Below are 16,477 nucleotides of genomic sequence, written 5' to 3'. Positions count from 1 at the left end.
GCTCATGCAGCCACTTTTGGAGAAATAATCTGTCCCTTCCTGGGAAGGGGTGAATTCTCTACATTTGTCTCCCAATGCCCACCCTAAAGTCACAGCATCAAGTGTGGGTAATGGTTCAGAAGAGATGTCAGATTTTTTTGTCAACTCTTGCACAATTTCAACTCACAAGCTGTCACTTCAGTGAATTCCATCCTTTTCATGTTGCTTCTCCTGTGGTAGAGCACTCATACCTAGCAAGCACTCTGACTTCACTGCCCCTTCTGTTATGAACACCTTGATATCAAGGTATAAAGAACTGTCCTTTAGTTTTTTTGGGTTTGAGATGTTTCCTTATCATATGAAGACCCCACTTCTCTCATCACTATTTTTAGTTCTATGACTTTTAAACAGAAATGTTAAGGCTTAGATTAACTCTCACAATAAAAAAATCAGCCAATTTTGGGAGTGTTGAACACTGTGTAGATCTTCAAACTGGAAAGCATTTTACTAATAATTATTTCCCCACATCTCCAGCTGCATCTACCCTTTCCAAATCTTCTTTTCCTAATTCTCTTTACCCCCCTTCAGCTGGGCTGCAATTAGTAATTTTGGTGCTAATATATTCCAGTCTCCCATTCTCCTATTGGCAATTTTCCTCACATCATCCTTCAGGAATGGCAAATCTCACAGTGCTGCTGCCAAGTGAGACTGGATGCCCCAGCATCAATTTTTCATGGCACACCTTATGGACTGATGTCTGGGATCTGGTTTCTAGATTTTAGTTTTATTTTTGGTGAATTTCAAAGCAATTTGCAAAGAATGTTTGTGTCCATTTCACTGGCAGGGAAACTAAAGCAGAAAGAGCCCAGAGCAGTACACAGGACTCCCACCACTGTAAACACCAACCAGATAAGAGCAGATTTCAATCCTTTAGGTGCATTATTTTAAAAAGCCTTTCTCTACTGGTTAGAGGTGAATTGCTAATGTATTTTATGGCAAATTTAGAACAAGTTGGAAAATGAAGCCTAGGCAGAGTTTGTTCCTCAAGTCTGCTCTGCAATCATGGAAAGAAAGCACCTGGTAAACTTCCACTGATATTTTGGAGTCCTATCAATTTTCCATCAAAATCACTTGTAAATTACACTGCCACAAAGTAATTTGCTAAACAAACAAATTAGCATGTTTATTCATTTTTGACCATTCCTAAGTACAAATATATGTGGATGCCTATTTCCACATAAAGATTAAAAGCCTTTCTCCAACTGTGGCAAGCAGTGAGATCTCCTTGGCCTCCATGTGAATTACAACAGTGCAGCCTCCTTCAAGGCCAAATCCTATGAATGTTGCTATATTGTTAACTTCTAAATAACATTATTATTCACCAGATAATTCATAAATACCAGAACATAATTCCACTTAAGTGTGCTGGGTAATTTATCCTTAGAAAGCTGGTGGATAAAAACCGCCAAAATTTAGGGTTGAAATTTTAGCAGGGTGAAATTTTATCAGGTTTTCTCCACAGGAGACAAAATGGGAGAACTTTCCAGGACAGAATTATAATTCTTGATGGCTTTTTCATGCTTCAAAAGTTTTTCTCCAGGAAGATTTCCCCTGAACCCACTGGTGCAATCCTCATGCAGATTGTTGTATCTGGGGGAGATATAGAAGGAAAATAACAAAATAAACATCCTTTAAGGTATTAGCTTCACCCATTGTTTATATATAACTTTTTATATAATTTATAAATACTTGTATAATAATTTTTAAGTTACAGTGCCTCCCATGTCCTGAACTTCAAGGCAGTCAAAAAAATAGGAAAATGCAATTATGCATTTCCTTAGAGCCTTTCAGAACTTCAGGATGAGAAGTATCAAACTGGGTGCAGATGTTAATAATACCTGTAGTGTGTCCTTTAAAAAAAATTAGTAATTAACATAGTTTGTGCCCTCAGAGAAATTTTAGTGTATTTTTTCTTATTCCAAGTTTTAAAGTCTGTTTTCCCCCTCTGCCTAAATCAGTGTTTATCTGAATAGTCTTCACTCTTTTTCCTCCCTGCTCAGAGAATTCTTATTCTTCAAAAAAAGAAATAACAATTGATTTCAAAAAATCATATTTCAACTAAGTCAAAATTTGTATTATTGAAAAGTGAGGCACCTTGATTCTGAAGTGAAATTCTGATTTGAAATAAACTTTTTTAAATGTTTGGTTTTCTATTTTTAGGAAGACTTGAGGTCAAAAGATTTCTTCATCAAAATGTTATGCTGTGGCGAAATAGTTTTTTTTTTTTTAGTTTAAACCAATTTTATGTTAACATTTTGACAACCAAAACTTAGTTTTCAGCAGTAAATGCCACAAATGAAAATTTCAATTTACAGTAGAATAAAATCCCACATGAGGAGTACAAAGTACACTCAGAAGAAATGGTTTTAATTGTGGCCCAGTTCAAAAAAAAGAGAATCACATTGTGATAATCAACAAGATTAAACTTTGGTTGGTAAACCAGCTGCAAAGCTCTTCCTGATCTTGTATTTATTTTTCTGACAACAGAAAATGACCTGGGATTAAATCCCCAGAATTGTGAGTTCCTTGCATTTTACAGGCAAAACACAGGGACTAAACCCAGGCTCTACAGGTGGCATAAAGTTCTCTTGTCTCCAGCACGAAGTTGCTTTCCTCCCATGCCCAGTAGAGTGTCAGAAAATATCTGGGGGTTGTTCTGTTGCAACTGCTGCACACCAGCAGCAATGCAGCTTTCTCCCCACCCCTGTGTCCCACACTAAAGGTATGAGCTCCCTGGGAGAGCAGCAATGCTTTCTGTAGATGGGTACAAAACCAAAGCCAGTGGAGGTCAGTTCCATGGCCAGTACAGCTTTGTGTTCCCATCTGAACTCCCTGCCAAAAAATTAACACCTTTCCAGAAAGAATATGATGAAAGTAAGAATATGATGCTCTTCTTTCTTTAGGGCTTTTTGTATTAATCAGACCCTTTAACTGTTTAAAGGTTAATTACATCAGTTTTAAGGTTTTTTTTTACCGCTCCACATGTGATCTATCACTACCAATTCTTTATTACACACTAGTCCACAGGTTTTATTAGAATTTCTAAATGCACCTACAAACAAAACACCAAGTTTTCATTTTGTCACACGTACCTGTGTGCAATGGCCCAGAACCCCAGGGTGTTCACCATCATTAAGGAAGCCAAGAAGAAGAAGAACCTCTCCAATTTACCTTCATGCAGCAAGTGTGGGAACCAGCTACCTGGTGAAGGAGACATTTGCAGAAGAATTAGCTTGCCTTGCAGCAGGAGATGCAAATCAGAGATTATTGGGAGATTTAGAGTAAAAGCATCGCCCTGATCTGAACTACAGCAGCATCAGTGTGCCCAAAGTCACCTTTCTCCTGCATGAAAGTCTGGTATCAAATCCTGCCCATCTCAATAATGCGGCAATCCACCCCTTGAATGAGCTAATGGGGAAAGAAGGAAAACCAGACTTCTTACCACAGCTAGATTGTCAAAACCTGATGGCCTTAACAGATCCTTTGGCCACTAATGCCACTTTTACACATTGATTGCCATCTTTAGATTGTAAATATTTTTCTAATTAGAGACAAAGAACAGTTCCACAGCATGGGAGAAAAACCAGTCAAAGGATTACACCCTGCCAAACACATATTGATATATTTACATTTTTCTCTTCTCTTCACATCTTAGAGCTATAAACACATTTCTTTTCAGAGCTGTTGCCTTTAGTTCTCCTGGGACTGTCAGAGAACAAGTACCATCAGTTCTTCTAAGCTCCTGCACAGCTATCTCCACGTCATGTTACCTTTTTCCCATCACAGAGCAGCACCACCAGACCTCTGCCTGCTCCCTTCCCTTCACAGCATTATCTCAGAGCCAGTTTTAAAAACCCATCATCCAACACTGTAAGCTGACTGAGCTCCTAGGTGCTGTAACTTCATTTTAGTAGCTTATAAACTTTTACTGTCATCATTGACAATCAGGTAGTTTTTCATTTTGCATCATTTTGCATCCCCCAGGGGCCTATGGAAGGCAGGGCCAGAGCATGCGGATGTGATGAAAGAGAAATCACGCATGGGGGTCTGCACTGCAGCTTGTCAGAGCAGAGCTCACACTCTCTACTGAGTTATTCACCCTGGCTAAGCTAACTGTAGGAGTTTCCTCATGGAATGGCATTTCCAGTGGAACCTGAGCACAAAATACGGACTTAAAAAGTTAACAAAAACAATTTTGCAGCCTCTGAGTTTCAAAGGTCCGTTTGCACCATTCTCTGTGTTATCACTGATAAAGGCACCAGAGAAAAGCACTGAATTCCACTCCCACTTCTCCATGGCCTGGGTCAAAGATCCTTGCTCTCTCTCTCCCTGATTCTTTTAGGAGTTACCAGTGTTTAGAAAGTGAGGCCAGGATAATAACAGAGAACCTTTGGAAAATCCAAATTATCAACAGCACAGGCAGGGACAAAATCAGGCAGGATATGGTGAGGCTCCAGCTGCCATAGAGCACACAATTTCTCTCTAGTTTCCTGCTCTGTCCAAAGCAAGAGCTGGGATCAAGGTTTTCTTTTCCTATCAGAGCTGGGATCAAGGCTTTCTTTTCCTCTCAGAACAGGACAACAAGCCTTCTTGTCCCTTCTTCTACAGAGGAACAAGGCAGCAGTCCTAAGGATATGCAGATTTATAATCCTTCTAGTATATATTTTCATCAGTGGATGCAGCAAAAATTAATATAACCCTTTCCTACTTACAGTCAAAAATTAATTACTTCTCGCTCTTTTTTATTTCATTACTTTTAATTTTTTTCCCCATGAAATAGGGGATAAACCTGCACTACATTTACATTTGCTTATACTCACTTTAAAGAGAATCCTCTTCTCTGCTTGGTGGCAGCCTTGAGAGAAAAGTCATCAGTGCTAGAACTTCACTCACGTGTTTCAGGCACCAAAACTCCCTTAGATGCTCTCACCCTGACCCCACTAACACTTCCCACATTCTGTCTGCAGGCTGTCTGCCTTTGGGGTTCATACTGTCAGGATTTCACCCTCAGCCATGAACATCAGGGACTCCCTGGGCCAGTTTTTTGTTTTGCTGGAATTAGGCACCCTGGGCACTGCTGTGATTGGAGAGTCCAGCACTCCCCCATCCTTGCCTCAGCACGCAACATGCTAGCAATTCACTTTTCCCCAAAAGATACTGCCTTTGGGCTCTGTGCAACTTTTTCTTTTCTGTGGAGATTGCCAACAGAAGTGGCAATTACAAGGTTGGTTTGCCACACAGATAATTGCTCACTGGGAATTAACTTTCTGCAACAAGCTCCTGATTTCCATTTCTATTCCAACAATAGAAATACTTAGTAGCATGAATCACCACAAAGAAACAGAAGTTTCCTTTACGTGCATTATTTTAAATAGACTTTCTCTACTGGTTAGAGGTGAATTGCTTATGTATTTTATGGCAAATTTAGAACAAGCTGGAAAATGAAGCCTAGGCAGAGTCTGTTGCTCAAGTCTGCTCTGCAATCATGGAAAGAAAGCACCTGGTAAACTTTTAGTGACATTTTGGAGTCCTATCAATTTTCCATCAAAATCGCTCAGTCCAAGAAAAGGAATAATGTACAATAACAAAGTTAGTCCAATAAGAAGGAATAATTTACCAAGAATTTACCAAATTTACCAATAATACCAAGAGGAAACAACTGATCCTACCAAAGCAGGCAGAGGTAGAGGTGAAGCAGAGATCAGGACATGGACAAAAACTTTCCTGGGCTGTTTCTGATGGGTGACTGACAGCAAGGGGCTGTGGCCAATACCAGCCATTGAACAAAACCTAAAAAGGGCCAGTCTTTGAGAAATATTAGTGCGCAAAACATTTCTGCTGCTCTGGTGGCACCCTCAGAGAGCTCAAGGGAAAGTTGCACAGGGAGGCATCCAGGATTTTTTGCTGATTTTTTGCGCTACTCTATTTTATTATGGGGAAAACCTTGAAGAAAAAACAAACGCCAGAAGTGACTCAATCCTGTACCATTCCTGCATTTTTGTAGCTATCCTGCAACCTATGCTATGATCATAAAAACAAAATTAATTCTTATTTTAACAAGGTTTGTATTGCCTTCCTTAATTTCATCCATTTAGTGGACATATATTTAGTGTTCATATCCAAATTAAAGTCTCACTCTGCCTCTAATCCCTATTAGCTAAGTAGGCACCAGTGGCCACCACCATCTGGACTGCAAGAAATATCCTTTAGCTTTATCATCTTTGGTATTTAGAATCACACAAGACTAAAATGATAAAAAGAACCAAAAAACCCAAACTCAAACCACAAACTCCCCCCGTGATTCTCTAAATACAAGCAGGAAAACTGTGTCTGGGACAGCTTCCTTCCTCTGACCTTTTTATATTTTTATTTCTTTCTTACATATTTATATTAATATTTTTAGAGAAATGTATTCTGAAATGATTGGCATAAGAGGACAGGTTTTGTCTTGCATCTTCTTCCGTTAAAATGTTAGGAGAGGTAAGGGATCCAAAAGAAAGCAGTTTCCCAGCTTGTACTGAAAATATCACTGTCACCCATCATCTGTTTGCACTCGTCAGATTTTTTAAAAAAAGTCTTATTTTATCATATTCACACCATCCTCCATAGATGCGTTAAAAATGATTAATGCAGCTTTGACTGTGACTGATATCTGATCAACTCTGCCAATAAAAACCCAAATAAAATTCTAAACTAGTGGCATAAAATAGGATATAAAAATGTTTAAATTTTGTCAACACCCTCTGTGCTTCAACACTTCAAAATACACAGTGGAGGATCTACTTTGCTGCAGGAACATGGAAAAACATGGTCTCAGTGCTAGAGATGGGAGAACCAGAAATAGTCTTGGCTCAGGTTTCAGTGAAACGAGAATCATGGGACAAGACAAAAGCATCCATAGCCCAGGAGTCACTCACTAAGCCTTGTTAAATCTCACAGAACCATTTCATCACCATACCATCCTCTCTTGCTGCAAAAGAGAAAGAACTTGCTCTTCCAATGTAAAAAAAATAGTAACTTAGTCAAGTTTTTTTTAGGAACAAAAAAAATAGTTTTGGTTGGTTTGCTTTACTCCCAGTTTCATAAATTGTCCAGATACCGAATATTTACAAGCTCTTTAAACAGATCTGAAAAAAAAGTAAAAATCTTAATTTGTGTCATTGGAATTTAAATTGACTTAAGAGGGGGCAAAAATTTGATACCTACAGCAGTCATCTTTACTGGGTCATTAGGCAACCATTAGGTTTCAATAAATCAAAAAAAATATTATTTTGCTGATTGTAATGAGCACCAGAGTCCACTGTAAGAAGCTGTCCACTGTAAAAATTGTGTGTATAACATTTCCTACCAAACTAGGGGAAAACCAAAAGGGAGACTAAAATGCATTTTTTGTTTTGCTGTAGTCTATCCCCACCTCCAAAATTCTGATCCTAAACCTACTGTGATCCAGGAGTCAGCAGGAGAACAGCCTGGGATGAGCAGAGGAGTGTTAGAACACAAATGAACTCCCAGGAACATCACCACCATTTGCAAGCTGTGAATTGTGTGGTAATTTAGAATTATTAATCTTATTCAAGCAAGGAACACTGAGAAAGAGATACCCAGTGAGATCCTAATTATTTTTAAAAATGAAAAGTGAGAGCCCAGTAATATGTTGTTTACATATTAATAGGAAAAGTAATTTCTAACACTCCTAACTAGAGCAACAGAGCTATCACCAAGCATTTTTCACTTGATTTTCCCTAAAGCTTTTCAAGTTTTGCAGAGGACATTTCCTGCTTAGCAGTAGTCATTCCCATCACAGCGTCTTAATCTGAATACAGAGCGTCACTGATTCCCTTGGAAATTCCAGAGTGACTTTTGCTCAGGATAATGGTGCAGTCAATTCCACCTACAGGAACAGCAGGTCTGACAAAGTTACACAAAGACAGCTTTGGGAAAAGAAAAAAAAAAATAGAAAAGAACAGCCAAGTTGAGAAGTTTGCCACCCAACTTTCTAAGAGTGAGGAATATTTTAGCCAGGAAACTTTTCAGTTTGTTCAAGAATCCTGAGCAAAAGGGGTTAGAATGTGGCAACTGCAGCCTGTGGAGAATTTAGAGTTCAGCCTTCTTGGTCTCACCATCTCTGTTAAAACAGTATTTCTGGCAAGAAAAAAACTTTTTATGAATCAATTAAATGATTTCACAAAAAAAGGATTAATCACCTTAATAGAAAACCAGACAAATCTAGTGAATTGCAAATCAAACGCAAAAATTGGTTTCCTCTATCACAGAGTACAGAAATACTCAATACAGAAATTAATTACATAATAGTGACACAACATAGGCAAAATATTTTGGTGCTGACATTATGCTTGATTATTTTCAATTATTTAATTTCCAAAGTCAAATTGCAGTAAAATGTCAGTTTTACTAAATATTTCAGTTTAATAAAAATTAATACTTTTTATAATTTGAAGGGGGGGAGAGAAAAAATCAGCAATACAGTCTGCCTTAAAATATTTGTTTAATTTACCCCATATTACACTGAACTCACAATAATAAAAAACAATCTTTTCCACCAGGGGATATTCAAGGAGCTCAGTTCTCCACACTGGATGGCTTGGGGCTTAATAGTTCTTTGCCTGATTCATTTGTGTAGACATTCCTGTTTTATACCCATCTCCAGGTGATGTTTTATACCTTGTAATAAAATTTTGATTAGATTTTTAACTTAAAAACAGGACTTGTGTGTCAAAGCATCATTTGTTTGTTTAGATCATGTGAGTAGGAATAAAAATTTCTTGTCACACTTTCACAACACCCATTTCTGCTTGGTTTTAAATTACATGATGTAGGAAAGAGAAGAACCCAAAATTTTAACCCTAAACTGTTAGAAAATCCTGCACCAATTGCAGTGGTGTCATGCATTAGGGCCAGCAGTTGTGGTCTCTAATGAAAAATTCTCTCTAAATGTTCCACCAGAGCTTGGCAATGGCGTCTTAACAAATATTCCTTCAGCAAGTGGGACTATTTCAAATTTGTGAACAAATTTGGGATGCCTGTCTCTCGGTTCAAGAACTCAAGTGCTTTCCTTGTTAAATTTCCTTGCGAAAAAAGTCTTTTCTGTATTGAACAAAGGCTCAGCAGCAAAGGAAAAATGACTTTAAGAAATTCCTGGCTGATTTTGAAAGTCAGTAACCCAGAAGCAACAAGTTCAGAACATCCACTAACTGAACCTCAACAGGCTGAACCTGCAGCAACTCCTTTTGAAACAGGAAGATTTCTGGGAATTGCAGCATTCATCTGCAGAAGGACAAGCCCACAGGGAGACAGCATTGTCACAGAACCTGGCTGTTCCAAAAGCTGGGCAAAGGCTGAGGAACCAGTGGGTCCAGGAGAGTGAATTCCCCAGACAGCTTTGAAACCCTCAGCCCTGAAAACCTCAATCCTGGGACAGACAGAAAGGAATATTCCCCATTCCTTAAAGCTCAGATCTTGCTCTCGAGGCCAGAGGCTTGCATGTAAGTGTGAACAACATGAATGTTCTTCTTCATGAACACAAAAAGGTGCTTCCTAGCCAATTTATTTTCAGACTTCCAGAACAGAAGTACAGAGATTGGACAGGAGGACTTCCTGCAAGATGCCATCCTCTAATTACCCCGACTATCAAAACGAAGATGACTCATTAAAATTGGATGAATACAGCTGGAAGGCTATTTCCTATCTTAATTCCATCTTAATTGTGAGAGCAAATCAATAAAACTTTGGCATCCCTTTTAATTCTGCTGCCTGATTCTCTGAATCAATAATATTAGAAAACTGCTCAGGAGCACCCACCATGAGCATACTCTTACCTTGAGAGCCTGTGTGGGCTGTCTGAACAATGAGAGCTCCCATAAAGCAGCCAGCTCCATTAAAGAGAGCTAAAAAATGCATGGAAATCCCTCTCATTCTTTCAGGCACAAGCCAGAATGAAAGCAAAGAACCTTAGGAAGGAAGCAGATATGGTTACAAGTTAAAAATAAAAAAAAAAAAACCAACAAAGAGTTAAATGATGGTATAACATAGATAACACAAAAATTTCAAAGCATCTCTATTAGTGATTTTCCATATTTTATGCAGAGAATTACTTGCTGCAGAAGTGCAATCAGATGTACCCTATAACATGTCAATAAGCACCCTGTAACAAAGCATTATCTGAACTGCTTAAATGAATATCTGTAATAAGCTACCCACACACAGCTCTCCATATTCCCCAAGTGCAGAAAGATCTTTCACCCTGACTTTTGCTTGTACCTTTCAAAACCTCAGGCATGAGCAAGGGCAGAGAAACACCACAAACACCACCACAGCCAGTAAAGCATGAATACAAAGGATGTGATATTTAACTGCAGAACAGCAGGACCTCCTATCTCAGAGCCAGTGCAGCACAGTCACTTGTAAACACCTCCAAAATCTAGAGCTCTGCCGTAATTTGGACAGTTATCTTGCTTTGCCTTAAGGTTGGACAATGCTCCTGCTCCCTGGAGTGCAGCCCCCAGGCTCACTGGCTCATTTTTAAGACCTCATTTCTCACTTTCTTGCCAGAAGGCTGAACCAGAAGCAGCAACAGCTTTGGTGGAGAGGGGAAGCTGCAGCATGCTGCTGTAGCATGGATGCCTCTAAATAATCCCACCAGCTGTAATTTGGCTGTAACAGCAAGACTTTATGATAGCTGTTCTTTTTGTGCAATTTTCACTATCACCCAAAACTTTTCTTTCCCAATCTCACTCCTTGAGTTCTCCTCCACACTTTTTCTCCCAACCCCAGAGTGTCCCCACCTGCTTTATTTGTTGCATTAGAATGACCTCCAGCTTGAAAAACTTGCCAGCAGAGGGTCCTATTTGGATGCTGAGTTGCCTGAAGCCCCTCTGAATAGAAATGAAACTTTGCAATCACCACCTTTCACCATTCTTAATTTGGATGTCCAAGTGAGAGTTTTGAAAACATATGAAAGAAAAAAAACACCACGAACAGTGTTTTCCTCCTCACTCTCAATAGGAACCAGAAGCCTGAGGGCAAGAGAAAGCAGGTGAGCCTGGGTCACCATCTGTAGATGCAACAGCCTGAAGCGTTGTACAGCTAACTGGAGACCCTAAAAGACTTAAAAGTTTCTGGTTGTTCCTCCCTTCTAAAAGCAGGGGTGCAAAGCATGCATCTTGGTCAAGTTCAGCCTGGGTATTTGCATCCTGCTGTTTCAATAGCCTGCTCCCCCTCCTCCCTTTCCCCACGGTGCTGCTGGGAGCTGTTGAACAGCTGCTGCATTTCCCCCTGGAGACTACTGCAATTTATTGGTGGGTAAAGCCACCCCCAATATATCCTCTAACTAACAGAGCTGTGGCTGCCTGCTTTAAACCAAGCTGGGGTTACAAATTCAGCCTGTCAAAGGCTAGTGAGAACTGTGCAGCACTGTGGAGGAGAGTAATACCATTGTTTGATTTTATTTTTCAGACTTGCTTAGTGGCAGATATTCTAAGAGATGCTCTTGCCACATGAAGCAGATTATTCAAAACTTCTGTCAACAAGATAATGAAATATATTGTATAAACACAGTTTTAAGTGTCAGGGACCAAATTATAGAATAGCTTGGGTTGGGAGGGACTTTAAAGTTCTCCAGTTCCAACCCCACTGCTCTGGGCAAGGACACCTTCCACTAAACAAGGCAACTGAGAGCCCAGCCTGGCATTGGACACTTCCAGGGGTGGGAGAGTCACAGCTTCTCTGGGTAACCTGTGCCAGAGCCTCAGCACCCTCACAGTCAAGAATTTCCTCCTGATATCTAATCTCAACCTGCTCCCCTTTGTCCTGTCACTACATGCCCCTGTAAATAATCTCCATCTCTCTTGCAGGCACTTGTCAAGTACTGAAATGACACAATTAAGTCACCTTCAAGCCTTCTCTTTTCCGGGCTGAACAACCTCAATAAGAGAGGTCTTAATGAAAATAAAGAGCTCAATGTGCCAAACCTAACATCTTTAACCAAGCTTTTCAGAGATGAGCTATCTCCTTCCTTCCCTCTGCTTAAGAGAGTGAGCATTCCCCTCCTCAGCTTGGATCATGTACTTCCAGGTCCAGTAAATTATTATAATGACTGAATTTGGCCTTCTGCATAAGAAAGGCAGTAAAATGTCAGGAAAGGTGGGTCAGCTCTGTGAGGGTCTAGGCTGTCACTGACTTCCATGGAGATTCACTGAATGAACTGAATTGCTGTTCAGGAACCAAACCGAAGTGGAAAGCCAGAGCTCAGGTCAGAAGCCTGAATGCAGAGGCTGGAGATGATTGAGTGAACCTCAGCCAGTGCAAGACCTGGGGGATAACCAGGCTCCTCTCCAGCAGCAGCTGGAGGCCCCAGACTGCAGAGAGCTGGCTTGCCCTGCCTGCACAGCCAAAACACTCATACAGGGCCAGGCACCAATTTTTACCATGAATGCAGACCTCCTTCCCCATCAGCTACAGCAACGTCCTAGTTTAGGCACCTCCCTTTAGCTTTTTATCTGCAATTCTTTAGACTCAGTCCCATTTAGCTGGGCTCTTAAGTCACACCTCTCACTGCAGCTCTAAGCACGATGCTTAATCCCTAATTAAATGGGGAAGGACAGCTTTTCCTCCTAAGAAATTATAAACCTTTAAAAAAGGTCTTAAAAAAAAAAAAAAAAGACAAGCCCTAAGATGGAGTTTTATTTCTTTTTTAAAGGCTAATGTAATCCTCCTGGTCACTGGACTCCAGTTGTGTCCCTGTGTGCCAGATTAAAAGGCCTTATTCTACCAGCAATATTCTTCTGCTGCTTTTGCATGAGAAGACAGTAAGCAAGTCACCTCCTAACCTTTTTTTTTGTTAAGCTAAACAGAGAAGGTCACAGTTTTCAGTTACACTTAGCCTGTAACCTAGAAACCAAATTACCTGCCTAGAAACCTGTCTCAGTTAAGTACTTGAGAGCTATCAGATGAAGAGGCATTATGAAAGTGCTAAGTATTTAAAACTAGGGAAAATTACCTTTTTAATGACAGACTGTGACCCACAGCTCTCAGTAGTCTCAGAGTATAAGAATGAAGCTGAGACACTGAAGTTATTTCCTGCTCTTAAACACAAACCTGAACATTTCTGGGGTTGTACTGGAACAAGAGACACTCAACCCAGAGAATTAAATGCCTGCAGAGATCAGCCAGTCAATTACTTTACCTGTGTCTCTAAGTGAATGTTGCTAAGATTATTTTTATAATACTAACTTTTTTTTATTTTAAAAGCTCTGCAAGATAAAACACTGGTAAGCACTATGCATGCTCCTCAGAAGAAAACAAGACTCAAAAATGTCAGTGAAGACACAGAAAAGTAAATTATGGAAAGCAGAAAAGGTTCAGACTCACAATCAAGAGTATGACTACATAATGTGTGGATGGCAGGCACAAGCTGAGCTCTGAAAAACAGGAGTGTTTATCTCTGGCTCCATGTCACAAGCTGAGACATGAGGATCTGGGGAGGCATGTTCTCATGACTCCTGATTGGAGCACTAACAAAAACCTTGCAGCTACCTACCCCCTCCTCCAGGTTAACCTGCCCCTTTGACATGTTTTTCACTGGCACGGAATATACGTGGGCAGGTAATTCCATTAGCTGGGTCCAAAAATCAAAATTGCTTCACCTTGCTCTGACTGTGGCCTTTAAGGTGGTCCCAGAGCGTAACCACAGCTCAGCTCCCAGGTGTGTTTTTATTCCATCTCAATAAAATCATCACAGGAGACTCCAGCTCAGAAGGGGCCTCAGGAGCTCATCCTGCCTGAAACAGGTTCAGCTCCAGGACCAAAAGGGGACTGGGACACCCAGGGCCCTGACTGGGCTGTGCTCCCTTCCCCTGGATCTGGAACATCACTGCTTATCCTGAGCTACAGCCAGCAAGACAAATTATGCTTCTCTGAAGCAGGTAAAGCACAGATCTGCTCATTAAGCCCGTGGAAGAGAGCCAGGGATAAAATATCAGATGACTAATTATTTTTAGGAAGCCGATACAGTTCTCTGAGAATCAGGCCACCATTCCTTTAGCCTATTTGATTTTACTCACAGGAGGGAGTCACCAAGGCTTCAGCCACTCCAAGCAGGATGTACTGAGGAGCCAGGTGGAAGCAAGGCATGGAGGAGACCAGGAGAAGTTCCTCAGACAGAGTCTGCTCCACCTGGGGGAAGCGCTTGCGGTGGATCTCGGAGAAGCCAGCAGCCATCACGGAAAGGGCAGCAGATAAGTGACCTACAACTGAGCACAGGGCATTCACCAAGGCCACACTTACACCACCATCCTGGCTTTAGAGTGCAGCAAACTCCTAAGAAACGCAAAAGAAGCTTCTTACTGCCGACCCCAAATCATGTTTTTCTGGACACCTCAACATGAATAAAGAGTGCTTGCTATGTATATGTGGCAAAAGAAGACCAGCTCAGCACACACACACAATTTCAGAGTTCAGAATAAATGAGAGAGGAAAAGCTTCTCTGAAGACCAAAGCCACGAAGAACTTTTTACCTTTTTTTTTTTTAATATTGAGGGAGAAAAGAAAGAAGAAGCAAATGCTCTTCCACATAATACAAGAGAAAGGGTAGGAACAGAACCAAAGGAAATTCTTCCAAAATTCAGATGTATTAGAACTACCCCACACGTCACCCATTGCATAGAGGATACTATTAAAATATATTATTTTGTATTTCTTGATCTTGGCAGTATGAAATGTTTGTACCCTCTCAGAAAACACAAAGAAAGAAAGTTTTCCCAGCAAATTTCTGAACCTGAATTATCTATACTTCTCATGGTTTGAGCTCCCATTGATTTTGACTAAATTTCTGATTTTCCAACATTTTTAAAGCTATAATGTGAGGAGAATTTGGTTGCTTTTGCCAGTTTTGGCACAAATGCTTAGACTATATGTTTCTTATCAAGACTTCATGACTGGCAATTGCTTCACTTATTAGATTGGACATCAACAGCCTTTGTTTCATATATTTATAACATATATACACTTTGTCTTTTTTAGTGTCAGTGTTTTTTAGAAGAGAATAAAAAACTCAAATAGCTGAGTGGCCTTAGCCTTGCTGTGTTCTTGAAGGCCTCTGTGTTTCTTTCCTCAGCACCAAACTCTCACACCCTTATTCCAGCACACTTTTCCTGTATGTTCGCAGCTTTAAAAATTCTACCCCCCCTGCCTAACCTGAGCCTTGGATGCTCTTTAGGCTCCTCTAGTGCTTAATGAGAATATCAATGAATTACTGCTAGAAAATTGATGGCAGGAGGGAATTCAACAGCGTTTTCTGGCCAATACACCTTATCAAAGCCAGGTATGAAGCCCTCAAGGAGCTTCTTGTTGTCATCCAAAGCAAGAGTTCTCCTAGTGAAAAATTATGTTGGTACTGAAGAAACCTCCAGCATTTCAGTATTCCTAGCAGCGCAACAAACTTGAAGCATTTTCCTTTGCTAAAAGCCAATACATTTCAGAAAAAGTAACCTCTGTGTGCCCAAAAATTTCAGCTTTTTTTTCAAGACTTTAACAGGCAGAGGAAGAAACCAAGAGCCTTGGAGGTACAGTTTTCATCTTTACTCTTCTCCCTTCAGTCCTCTATAAAACAAGAGGTTTGGAATTACTTCTCTGGGGCTTGGGTTTTACAGGACAACAAGTTTCGGTAATATTTAGGGGTGATTCTGGGACAAGGCTCTTTATATTATCTAAAAACTGTATTGGACCTTTATGAATAAACCAACAACTACAGAGTAACAGATTACAGTTTTTATGTTGACCCTTAATAGAGAGCAACTAGGTATTTCAGTTGTCTGTATGGTTCATCCTTGAAAACTGCTATTCTTAAGCTGTTGAAAGTTTCCAGAAAACTATTTAAATTTCTTCTTCTTCTCACAAGAGTTGAATTAAAACATAGTTATAGGCTGGCTTAACACCAACTGCCTATTTATACTTCCAATTTTGTTGCTGAAAATAATTGAGAACCTAATTAACTGTTGGCAAAAATATTGGCACTTAGAGGTCTACCATACTTGCAGGTGCAGTCATATACTTGGATATCTGAAGCCATTGCCTGTACTCACAGGTATTTTTATGCCTCAGGTAGTTTATCACCCCTAACAGGAGGCTATTTTGATAAATGAACCTATTAAGAACAAACCACTGCATATATTCTACTGCTGTTCAGCATAACAGGATAGAACATTAATACTAACTTGAAATTTCCATGGTTTAAAGGAAAATGATTATCTGAATGTGCTTTTTGTGCTTTAATGCAGATGTTATTTTAAAAACTAGGCTAATTGCAACCTGCTGTGTTATATGCTTCTGGTTTGTATAAAACTTAATAACACTCTTAATTAGGCTAATTTAGTCAGATTAATACCTCTGTGTGTGTCAGTACTCACTGTGCTGCCTGCCATGG

The 16,477-nt window shown here is 40.0% G+C and overlaps 1 protein-coding gene across 1 annotated transcript in view; it reads right to left on the bottom strand.

Moving 5' to 3' along the window:
• Nucleotides 1-1,484: 1,484 nt before the first annotated feature.
• Nucleotides 1,485-16,477, bottom strand: part of SLC15A5 (solute carrier family 15 member 5) — a 28,543-nt gene continuing 13,550 nt past the window's right edge. The window contains exons 7-10 of the mRNA XM_030960804.1: nucleotides 14,118-14,306; nucleotides 9,876-10,007; nucleotides 3,132-3,240; nucleotides 1,485-1,629 (exon numbers count right to left, since the gene is read on the bottom strand). Coding sequence (XP_030816664.1) covers nucleotides 1,485-1,629; nucleotides 3,132-3,240; nucleotides 9,876-10,007; nucleotides 14,118-14,306 — 575 coding nt within the window. The remainder of the gene's footprint in view (nucleotides 1,630-3,131; nucleotides 3,241-9,875; nucleotides 10,008-14,117; nucleotides 14,307-16,477) is intronic.

Source organism: Camarhynchus parvulus, chromosome 1A, assembly GCF_901933205.1.
Source record: "Camarhynchus parvulus chromosome 1A, STF_HiC, whole genome shotgun sequence".
NCBI lineage: Eukaryota > Metazoa > Chordata > Aves > Passeriformes > Thraupidae > Camarhynchus > Camarhynchus parvulus.
This window is presented reverse-complemented; position numbering and strand designations above follow the sequence as displayed.